The following is a 12,500-nucleotide window of genomic DNA, read 5'->3' as shown; positions in this document are numbered from 1 at the left end:
CTACACTTGGTAGGCACAAGAAGTATGGGTAGGATACAAGCTACACTTGGTAGGAACAAGAAGTATGGGTGAGATACATTCTACACTTGGTAGGCACAAGAAGTATGGGTAGGATACAAGCTACACTTGGTAGGAACAAGAAGTATGGGTGAGATACATTCTACACTTGGTAAGAACAAGAAGTATGGGTAGAATATAAGCTACACTTGTAAGGAACAAGAAGTATGGGTAGGATACAAGCTACACTTAATAAAAACAAAAAGTATGGGTAGGATACAAGCTACACTTGGTAGGAACAAGAAGTATGGGTGAGATACAATCTACACTTGGTAAGAACAAGAAGTATGGGTAGAATATAAGCTACACTTGTAAGGAACAAGAAGTATGGGTAGGATACAAGCTACACTTAATAAGAACAAAAAGTATGGGTAGGATACAAGCTACACTTGGTAGGAACAAGAAGTATGGGTGAGATACATTCTACACTTGGTAGGCACAAGAAGTATGGGTAAGATACAAGCTACACTTGGTAGGAACAAGAAGTATGGGTGAGATACATTCTACACTTGGTAGGCACAAGAAGTATGGGTAGGATACAAGCTACACTTGGTAGGAACAAGAAGTATGGGTGAGATACATTCTACACTTGGTAGGCACAAGAATTATGGGTAGGATACAAGCTACACTTGGTAGGAACAAGAAGTATGGGTGAGATACATTCTACACTTGGTAAAAACAAGAAGTGTGGGTAGAATATAAGCTACACTTGTAAGGAACAAGAAGTATGGGTAGGATACAAGCTACACTTAATAAGAACAAAAAGTATGGGTAGGATACAAGCTACACTTGGTAGGAACAAGAAGTATGGGTGAGATACATTCTACACTTGGTAGGCACAAGAAGTATGGGTAGGATACAAGCTACACTTGGTAGGAACAAGAAGTATGGGTGAGATACATTCTACACTTGGTAAGAACAAGACGTATGGGTAGAATATAAGCTACACTTGTAAGGAACAAGAAGTATGGGTAGGATACAAGCTACACTTAATAAGAACAAAAAGTATGCGTAGGATACAAGCTACACTTGGTAGGAACAAGAAGTATGGGTGAGATACATTCTACACTTGTTAGGCACAAGAAGTATGGGTAAGATACAAGCTACACTGGGTAGGAACAAGAAGTATGGGTGAGATACATTCTACACTTGGTAGGCACAAGAAGTATGGGTAGGATACAAGCTACACTTGGTAGGAACAAGAAGTATGGGTGAGATACATTCTACACTTGGTAGGCACAAGAAGTATGGGTGAGATACAAGCTACACTTGGTAGGAACAAGAAGTATGGGTGAGATACATTCTACACTTGGTAAAAACAAGAAGTATGGGTAGAATATAAGCTACACTTGTAAGGAACAAGAAGTATGGGTAGGATACAAGCTACACTTAATAAGAACAAAAAGTATGGGTAGGATACAAGCTACACTTGGTAGGAACAAGAAGTATGGGTGAGATACATTCTACACTTGGTAAGAACAAGAAGTATGGGTAGAATATAAACTACACTTGTAAGGAACAAGAAGTATGGGTAGGATACAAGCTACACTTAATAAGAACAAAAAGTATGGGTAGGATACAAGCTACACTTGGTAGGAACAAGAAGTATGGGTGAGATACATTCTACACTTGGTAAGAACAAGAAGTATGGGTAGAATATAAGCCACATTTGTAAGGAACAAGAAGTATGGGTAGGATACAAGCTACACTTAATAAGAACAAAAAGTATGGGTAGGATACAAGCTACACTTGGTAGGAACAAGAAGTATGGGTGAGAAACAATCTACACTTGGTAGGCACAAGAAGTATGGGTAGGATAAAAGCTACACTTGGTAGGAACAAGAAGTATGGGTGAGATACATTCTACACTTGGTAGGCACAAGAAGTATGGGTAGGATACAAGCTACACTTGGTAGGAACAAGAAGTATGGGTGAGATACATTCTACACTTGGTAAGAACAAGAAGTATGGGTAGAATATAAGCTACACTTATAAGGAACAAGAAGTATGGGTATGATACAGGCTACACTTGGTAGGAACAAGAAGTATGGGTGATATACATTCTATACTTGGTAGGCACAAGAAGTATGGGTAGGATACAAGCTACACTTGATAGGAACAAGAAGTATGGGTGAGATACATTCTACACTTGGTAAGAACAAGAAGTATGGGTAGAATATAAGTTACACTTGTAAGGAACAAGAAGTATGGGTAGGATACAAGCTACACTTGGTAGGAACAAGAAGTATGGGTGAGATACATTCTATACTTGGTAGGCACAAGAAGTATGGGTAGGATACAAGCTACACTTGGTAGGAACAAGAAGTATGGGTGAGATACATTCTACACTTGGTATGCACAAGAAGTATGGGTAGGATACAAGCTACACTTGGTAGGAACAAGAAGTATGGGTGAGATACATTCTACACTTGGTAGGCACAAGAAGTATGGGTAGGATACAAGCTACACTTGGTAGAAACAAGAAGTATGGGTGAGATACATTCTACACTTGGTAGGCACAAGAAGTATGAGTGAGATACATTCTACACTTGGTATGCACAAGAAGTATGGGTAGGATACAAGCCACACTTGGTAGGAACAAGAAGTATGGGTGAGATACATTCTACACTTGGTAGGCACAAGAAGTATGGGTAGGATACAAGCTACACTTGGTAGAAACAAGAAGTATGGGTGAGATACATTCTACACTTGGTAGGCACAAGAAGTATGGGTAGGATACAAGCTACACTTGGTAGGAGCAAGAAGTATTGGTGAGATACATTCTACAATTGGTAAGAACAAGAAGTATGGGTAGAATATAAGCTACACTTGTAAGGAACAAGAAGTATGGGTAGGATACAAGCTACACTTGGTAGGAACAAGAAGTATGGGTGAGATACATTCTACACTTGGTAGGCACAAGAAGTATGGGTAAGATACAAGCTACACTTGATAGGAACAAGAAGTATGGGTGAGATACATTCTACACTTGGTAGGCACAAGAAGTATGGGTAGGATACAAGCTACACTTGGTAGGAACAAGAAGTATGGGTGAGATACATTCTACACTTGGTAGGCACAAGAAGTATGGGTAGGATACAAGCTACACTTGGTAGGAACAAGAAGTATGGGTGAGATACATTCTACACTTGGTAAGAACAAGAAGTATGGGTAGAATATAAGCTACACTTGGTAGGAACAAGAAGTATGGGTAGGATACAAGCTACACTTGATAAGAACAAAAAGTATGGGTAGGATACAAGCTACACTTGGTAAGAACAAGAAGTATGGGTAGAATATAAGCTACACTTGTAAGGAACAAGAAGTATGGGTAGGATACAAGCTACACTTGAACCAAAGTTTTCTTTTTCTTATGAAGCTTACAGATCTCTTTCCATATAAATGCATCAAGTTTGTACATCCCTATCCTATATTCAAGTTATCATAACTTTCTTTTATAAAACTGGACTTTCTGTTGCTTCTTTCCCAAAAGTTGTTTGATTTAACCAAATTCTCTGCACATGACCAATTAATAGTGTGATTTTTATTTCTAAATCACTCAAAAAAAGAATTGAACAACATAAGAGAAGCCTTTAGAAATGCTCAAGATAACAATGCAGTTTTTGTCCATGTTTATGTCTGTTATGTCCGAAGTATTGTTTTGCAAATATCTGTCTGTATGTTTATACTTTCACTGTACCATATCTAATGTAAAAAGAAAAAAAAAAAAAAAAAAAAAAAAAAAAAAGCTTTCTCAATAAATCATTCCTCTGAGGAAGTAAAACGAAACTCGTCAGGACTCAACATTATATTTTCTTTTTTTCTTTTCCATTTTCCCCGTGGCTATTTTAGCATCACGTTTCCCTGTAATTTCCAAGGGGGGAGAGAGAGAAAGAGAGAGAGAGAGAGAGAGAGAGAGAGAGAGAGAGAGAGAGAGAGAGAGAGAGAGGCTATCGTTCAGCTTCTGGCAAAACCCCATATATCTCCGCTTATTACCCATTTTTGCCTTAGAGTACTATGTCAAGCTGGGACATTAATTTACTCGTCTTCAGAAGGAAATGGAAAATAATGCTTTTTTTACAGTGGTGTTTTCATATATTGAATTACAAAAATAATTTAATATATCAACTAGCTCTCCAACTTACGTTTGGTAAGAAGGTTAGTTTCCCTATTGGTAAGAGGAAGGCCAAGGTTTGGGTGGATGGATGGTGTGAAGAAAGCTCTGGGTGATAGGAGGATAGATGTGAGAGAGGCAAGAGAGCGTGCTAGAAATAGGAATGAATGGCGAGCGATTGTGACGCAGTTCCGGTAGGCCCTGCTGCTTCCTCCGGTGCCTTAGATGACCGCGGAGGTAGCAGCAGTAGGGGACTCAGCAGTATGAAGCTTCATCTGTGGTGGAAATGTGGGAGGTTGGGCTGTGGCACCCTAGCAGTACCAGCTGAACTCGGCTGAGTCCCTGGTTAGGCTGGAGGAACGTAGAGAGTAGAGGTCCCCTTTTTGTTTTGTTTCTTGTTGTTGTCGGCTACCCCCCAAAATTGGGGGAAGTGCCTTTGGTATATGTATGTATGTATGTATGACATAGCAGAACATCTGTGAGGATACTTGACATGCATACTCCCACAACGTAAATCATATTCACAAAACGAATATAATACTCGGCGCAAATATAGCATCTGTTACTCTGTAAACTATACTGTATATTACTTAAAAGCAATGTTCTCTCCGGTATTTGTATTATTCATACATTCAGTTATCACGGTGAAGTGATTTAGTCAGTACCATGAAAATTAAGATTTATTAATAGCATGTCAGTGTAAGATTACAGTATCAACAAGTTATATTTAACAACATCATTGTTATTCAAGTATTGTATTTGAAAGATTATTTCACAATAGAAGAGCCACGATAAAGCTTCTAAAATCCTCAGCAGTTTTGAGCCTTTTTGCAGGAATAGGCAACACTTTTAAAATCAACTGCATATTTAGAGAAACGTCATGATTGGTACTATCTGGCATGATATAAATGCAAAGAATGGTCATAATTATGAAATATCATATACAGCATAAAGAGCTAAATTAATTTAACTTGTCAGTTTATCTTCTGGGAAATAGAAATGAGGAAGATATGCTTTTTTCATTACTATGCTCACTGACAAACACATCAACCAAAAAGGCTGTCTTTATTATGTGACACTGAATGGAGTAGTCATCTGTGAAATGAGGAAACTTTAAGACAATACCAAAAAATTAACATTTTATGGTAGCCCGTATTTATGTTCCTTAGTTGTGCAAAAATATGGGTTTCAATTGCTTAAATTTTTCTGATTTTCAGTTGAGGAATAAACTACTTGAGTGATTCCTCTTAGCTGAGTATCGTTATTCAAAGTTCCTTCTGGTCTATTTCTTTTCCAGAAATAATAAGCGTTCTGTTTCTCCACATGAGCACTCATAAAATCATCTACGTTTAGCCACACTTTGTCCTCGATACAGTAACTCAACACACGAAATAGAACATGACTATCAACTTTGTTGCTACAAATTGTTATTTAAAAGGACAAGAGACACTTCTTGATATATGAGTGATCCAATCAAATACAAAAGATGATTCACAATATTATGCTGATCTACTGAGATTTTATACGTCTTAAAATATTATGGGACATCAGGAAGAGCCTGGTCAATCTAAATAGCCTTGCTTGGTATAACACCAGCTGACTGAATACTGGGTCTCAACAATTTCAGTAGCATACCTGTTTAAGTTCATTTATTGTTACAGTATTTTTGATGTCTATATTTACTCCGTTTAGCTTCATGATTCTTTTCGGGACTTTATTTTAATTTTTAGTATTAATTTGATATTCTCTGTTGATTTACAGCCGATAAAAGTTTCAAGAATACTTAAGATATAATCATTGCATAGAATAACTTTACACCTCGTAACATAAATATTTTAAGAATAGGTAACCTGAACAGACTCCATCAGGACCATTGTTTGCAACCATATTTCACTTGATAAAATAAAGAAACTGCCCTATTCAAAGGGTGCCATATTCTCTATGCTGGTATTTAAACACAACCCTTTTAGTTCAACACGTCGAAGACTTCTTATTGTATAGCATAAAAGATAACACAATTAGCAAACAAACAAAAAAAAAAATCTATGCAGTTTTCCTTAGACCCTGAGGCTGAGTAATTTCATCTCTGTCGTTCAGGCTTTAGCTTTGCAACAACTAGGAATGATTTGTCATATCAATAACTCCCACTTACTTTTCAGTCTTTATTCTGTTATTAAGATAATATAAGAAAATTTCATATGTGGATATTATTACATAATCGGACGGCGTTTCTCAATATACGGCCTATTCGTAACGTCCCTGCCTAGTGATCACCAGACGGATTCGAGTCCCACTCACACTCGTTAGTTCCTTTGGTGGCTTCAGCCTGAAGGCCGAGTCCCACAGAATTTGTGGATGAATTGCGACAGAATGGCCCATAAAATTCTCCAAACATACTTAGTATCAGAAATCCATTGGCCAACCTCCGCACATGTTCCTCATGCATCTGCACTAGGTGATCTTTCCGCTCCCAGTTTTTTTAACTGCTAAAAGTTTTGCGTGTTGGTAGCGGAATCAGAGCGTATGTATCGTGTATGTATACCGAATGTATAGCGTACCTAACACATCCATACTACGAATTGGCATGAATCATTAGAATCCATTCCAAATACATAGCGTATAATTTGGAACGATTGGATAACGGTAACCCAAGATTGTTAATAAAAGTGAGCTAGAACTGGACTCGCGTCAATTGTCACTCAACGTTGCGTATTTGCAAAAGGGGATACAAACAACGCGTGATTATCTCACATGTATTTCCATAGCAGTCCTGGGTGGAACTAGCATAGCATATCTAGTCTTGAAATATTCAATGATATTTTCATCGTTCATTAAATACTAGCATTAAATAAAGACTCTATTTTGATAGTATTTTTAAGATAGAAAAATACACAACTTACTCATTCATAAGTCTATTGAAAATCTTTTAGATTTTCAAGACCTTGGTGTATACATTGACTTGGCGTAGGACAACTCTCATCATAGCATTCACATTTTATATTAAAATAGTTAAGCAAAATCAAAATGTCTCTACAATTATGGACTGTTAAATAGAGATGACGTCTTTAAACTTATAGCATTTTGAATTTGGAGAAAATTGGGTTCTCACGACACATTATAACAAAATCTACAAAGAAATCAAAGGATAAGTTATTATTATCATTATTATTATTATTATTATTATTATTATTATTATTATTATTATTATTATAATTATTATTATTATTATTATTATTATTATTATTATAGGCTAAGCTATAACCCTAGTTGGGAAAGCACGATGCTGTAAGCCTAAGGGCTTCGACATGGAAAAATAGTCCAGTGAGGAAAGGAAACAAGAAAATAAACAAACTGCAAGAGCAGTAATAAACAATTAAAATAAAATATTTAAAGAACAATAACAATATTAGAATAGATTTTTCATATGCTGTATAAACTATAAAAATTTGAAAAAGAAATTCTATCTCCTGATTCATCAGCATCCATTGCATGTCCCTCCCTGTTCCTAGCTGGCATGGAGAGGGGTCTTGGCTAACCATTTGAAAGTCTTTAGGGCATTGTCCTGCTTGCCAGGACACTGTCACTGTCCCTCGCCTCTGCCATTTATGTGCAGCCTTTAAGCATTCTAAACTTGAGTATAACACACAACATTATCTTCTTTAATACAAGTTACCTTTTCATTTTATAATGAAAAATAGTATTTCATCTCCTTTAAAAGTAATTACGAAAGTCATACATGAGCTAAATCTTCTTACTGTAGAGTGAGCAGAAGTTTCCTAATAATTATTTCCTATCCTTTCATTATATGTGAAAAGCAATCACGCTTCTCAAAATAAGTATATTATAACGTCAAAGTCCTTAGGGAAGTTTAGAGTTTTTTATTTCATAGCAAAATATTTGTTAAGGAGTAACAAGTCTTGCGATGAAGAAAGCAGTTTCTTTTTAATTTTTCGGGGAAATATTTATTTGAAATGTACCTAGATTTCTTATGGGAGTCACGGAAACCTTTATTAATTTGCTTCCAGTGTGTAAGTTTTTATTTCATTCTTATTTTTCATTTTCAAGATAAACGGCTGCCGAAGTAACGGAGGCATCTGCAGAAAGTCACAAATCAAACAGTGTGAAAGATTGCATGAAAAATGCTCCAATGGAAGACTTTGCTGTAAAAAAGGTAAGAATGTTTGAAATTGGAAGAAGAATGTATGAATTATTCTGCATTAAAAGTGTAAGAAAATAGTATACGGGAAATAGTGTCTATATACTGAATAAGGTTAAAGAGTTGTAGATTCACTTGCAACTGAATCGGTACAGTAATAGTGGATTTGGAGGTGATCATTTGTGGTACAAAGACGATTGTTTTAAAGGATTAAAGGCCACTCATGAATAGCAGAGGCAAGGGACAGAGACAGAGCCTCCTATCCACCTAAGCTAGGTTTAAAGGTTTAAAGGTCGCTCATGAATGGCAGAGGCAAGGGACAGTGACATTGCCATAGCAAGCAGGATAATGCCCTAGAGGCTGACCATATAGTATATGATTAACGCCCAAGCCTTCTCTCCACCCAAGCTAGGACCAGGGATGGCCAGGCAGTGCCTGCTGATGACTCAGCAGATAGTCCTATAGGCTCCCCCAAAGCCCCCAACCCTAGCTCACAAGGATGGTAAGGTTGCAATCACTAATGGCATTAACGAGTTTGAGCGGGACTCGAACCCCCGACTGGCGATCACCAGGCAGAGACGTTACCAAACAGACCACAACAACCAGGGAGACCTAGGTAATGGTTGCTGATAACTCAGCAGATAGACCTATAGGCTCCCCTAAACACACCTCCCCATCCATAGTTCACCAGGATGTTGAGATTTTGCAGCGACCAAAGAAACTAACGAGTTTGAGCGCGACTCGAACCCCAGTCTGGCGTTCACCAATCATGGACGTAGCCTAATAGATTCTTGATTGACACCACTTTAAATATAAAAAATTTCATATGAAGCAACATAAAGTGCAACAAAATCAAAGAAGATGTAAGCTAGGAGTTAGGCTGATAAAACCCTATGACAGATCATGTTCCTGACAAAGCATGACCAGGTAACTAAGCCACCAGTAGATTATGCATTACACAGTTATTTTGGATAAACTAAGAGAGGACTATGATACCCTGAATGTTATGATTACTAAGTAAAACACCTAGGTCTTAGCCATAAGAAAGTAATGGAATGATAGTTGCATTAAACCACAAAAAAAAATTTGGCAAAAAAAAAAAAAAAAAAAAAAACGAAAAATTATGCCGTAAATTCTATGATGGATATCATCATGTCCATCTTTTCATATATTCATAGATTTGGAAACTGCAGAATCCAAACTAAAATGGTATAATGCGTACGGTTAATAAGAAGTGGAGTGTCAAGTTCAGCTGAAGTGTAATCATTAACAACAAATCTATACGAAACAAGAATCTAAAGCGTTGTAAAAGGAAAACAGCTGTAATGCCAGAGGGTTATAATGACATCGCAATAGATATTAATCATAGATGTATTCAAAACAAGTCCTTCGTGAAGAAGTATGAAGATTCTGTATAACACGAGCTTTTATGACACACATATTATGCACACAAATTCCTTTCGAACCAAACACGTGTGCCTCATTCATCGGAATGGCTAAGTTGGATATAGATTGTTTTTGACCAATAAGAGATAAAAATCTCTGAACCGATACAAAGTACTAAGTTAATATGGTTAAAAGTAAAATCTCCATATTGACATGATGTATTTTGAATTTGTTTGTGTTCTGTTATTTCTAGAAAGTATTATTAAATACATAGCCTTTATGTGAGAGGTTAAATGTAAGTCAATAAACAGTAAAAGTTTACAGTAAAATCTATTTCTGCAAAGGGTGGATTGCTTATAAGAAAAAAAAAATAATCGTTGAAATTGTGGAATACAAAATGAGCCAATGCTGAAATATATTTCATGCATGAAATCGACAAAAGTACTTATTCTTATTATCAGCTGTTTCATTGAAATAACAAATGGCACAGACTAACAATCTTGTAACATATATCATAAATGATTTTTCTTCAGATTATCCTTCCTACTTTTACTCATTTAGAAGCTTGTTATAACATTCTTAATAGAACTACTGAGACAACACTAGGAAATTTTATATAGTTGAGTGATCATCACATATTTTTGCAACATTGTAAGAATGTAACTTTAGCTTCTTTAAAGTGTTCCTGGAATAAAAAGACTTTTAAATGAGAAAATGATAGCAAAAAGCAAAAAGTTAAATATAGCATTTCCCTTTTGTGAGGACTTTAAGTATATTTTCGACTTCTATTTCTCCTTTTGTATATAGCATGAACAAAAAGAATACGCAAAATTCTATCTAAAAGATAAAGCTCTATTTGATATTAGAGTCTTAAAAATGAGGTGACATTGTGGTAACTTTTCTCCCATGGGCTTTCAACCTGTAGCCTGCTTACTTGCTATTAAAACTTTCAACTCTTGTGTAGTTCGCTACTTGAGACCTCTTCTTACTTGTTCTCGTAACATATATTACCAGGTAATTTGATTAGTAACATAAACTTAATTTTATTTAAGTGTTCATAACACATTTTTGATCTAATTAATATGAACTTGTTTTGGGTAGCGATATTTCTATGATTACCTATTCTCATTTCATTGAAATTTGAATTAATAACTTTGGGTATTCTCCATAATCAGATTTTGTTATTTTTTTTATGCTCCCATTTTATCATTTAAACTGTTTATTATCTCTTACCATGCTAGTCCTTGGAATGTGTTTTCACGCCAGCATTTATTTGTCTCATTACTTTCATCTAATTCTCCTTTATTTCATAAGACTCCATTTAAATACAAATCATCGAAGAATAATCTGGCAATATACACGAATCTGAGGGTGAGATAATGAGCTAGCATACCATAAGGGAGCAAATTTATTCTCTTAAAACCATGTAACGAAAACAAAGGGGATAAGAGACTGACTAACAAAAGGGAATCTGTTTAATTTTAATGAAAGCTAATTATGGAGACGAGAGGAAGATTAAACAGGTCTTGTTTAACGTTCCAGAATTTTATAGCCACAATCCTTTCTCTCTTAATGGTGGGTGTTTAAGGCAAGTGTCTTTAGACAGCAACAGAAAATAAACCCTTTTAACTTCTGGTGGTAACAAGAGCTACACTGAAAAATTCATTCATCTCGTTATGACGCAAAACCTGGAAAGATATGAGAATTTAGTGCAGATTTTAGCGCTATCTTGAAGATAGGATGGCTTGATGGGAGACCCTGCTCTGTGAGATGTAATAACAACAGCAAAAATAAATAAAATGGTGAGTTTTAAATTTGGAGATTTTTGTTATAGCTCTATGATGAAGTCAGTCCGAAATAAGCGTCTGATTATTACGGAATGACAGATCAGGAATGGGTTCTCCTATGCCAAATGCAGAAGAAAAAATGCTGGAAAACATTCCTCATAGATTATATTATTTACACCTAATATTCAAGTTGTGATCGCCTATAGTTGTTAATGGAAAATTTTCGTAGTAGCCATAAAGAGAAGAAAATTAACTAGGATAACAATATGAGTAAAAGAGTGGAATATATATATATATATATATATATATATATATATATATATATATATATATATATGTGTGTGTGTATATATATATATATATATATATATATATATATATATATATATATATAGATAGATAGATAGATAGATAGATAGATAGATAGAATAGCTTGTTGAGAGCGATCGGAAGAAATCTCCCACCATCACCAATCCGGAGGATGGGCAAGCGTGGGCCAAACCCCAGACATGAGTAAAACAACCCGGTCTCTGACCCCAGTCCCCAGAGGCAGCGGGACAACTGTCCAAGGTGGCAAGCAATTACGTCCCTCTGCAAAGGGTGCTAAAAAACCTCTGGATTACAACAGGCCATTTTTTAAAACTGAGTCTTACAATGTAAAATGTCAGGACCCTTTCTATGGAAGATCATGCTGTATTAACAGAAGAGCTAAAATAAACAAATTGGTATGTAATAGGATTGAGTGAAATCAGAACTAGCGAATCTTACATAGAGTTCAAAGGAGGCCATGGGAGGAATTGTGAAAGATAGTGAAAGATTTGAATAGGGAAAGCAAAAGAGTAGGACTAAAAACGTTTATGAGTAAAGCTAAGATAATGTTCAATGAAAATGCAAAGATAACAAAGAAGGGTTATTGACGAACTTCAGAGATTGGTAGTGAATACAGTATACGTACTTATGACAGACAGTGTTTCCCCAGTACATGTAATGGAGAGCCTTT

General features: G+C 35.9%; 1 protein-coding gene across 3 annotated transcripts in view; it reads left to right on the top strand.

The window, feature by feature from the left end:
- LOC137642080 (trypsin-3-like) overlaps positions 1 to 12,500 on the top strand; it is a 101,744-nt gene that overhangs the window by 64,962 nt on the left and 24,282 nt on the right. For 2 of the 3 annotated variants that reach the window (XM_068374634.1, XM_068374635.1), the window contains exon 3: positions 8,237 to 8,342. The exons of the other annotated variant lie outside the window; for it this stretch is intronic. In XM_068374634.1, coding sequence (XP_068230735.1) covers positions 8,237 to 8,342 — 106 coding nt within the window. The remainder of the gene's footprint in view (positions 1 to 8,236; positions 8,343 to 12,500) is intronic. 3 annotated transcript variants of the gene reach the window in all.

The sequence above is a fragment of the Palaemon carinicauda genome, chromosome 6 (genome assembly GCF_036898095.1).
Source record: "Palaemon carinicauda isolate YSFRI2023 chromosome 6, ASM3689809v2, whole genome shotgun sequence".
NCBI lineage: Eukaryota > Metazoa > Arthropoda > Malacostraca > Decapoda > Palaemonidae > Palaemon > Palaemon carinicauda.
Note: the sequence above shows the minus strand (reverse complement) of the source record. Positions and strands in the feature narration are given on the sequence as shown.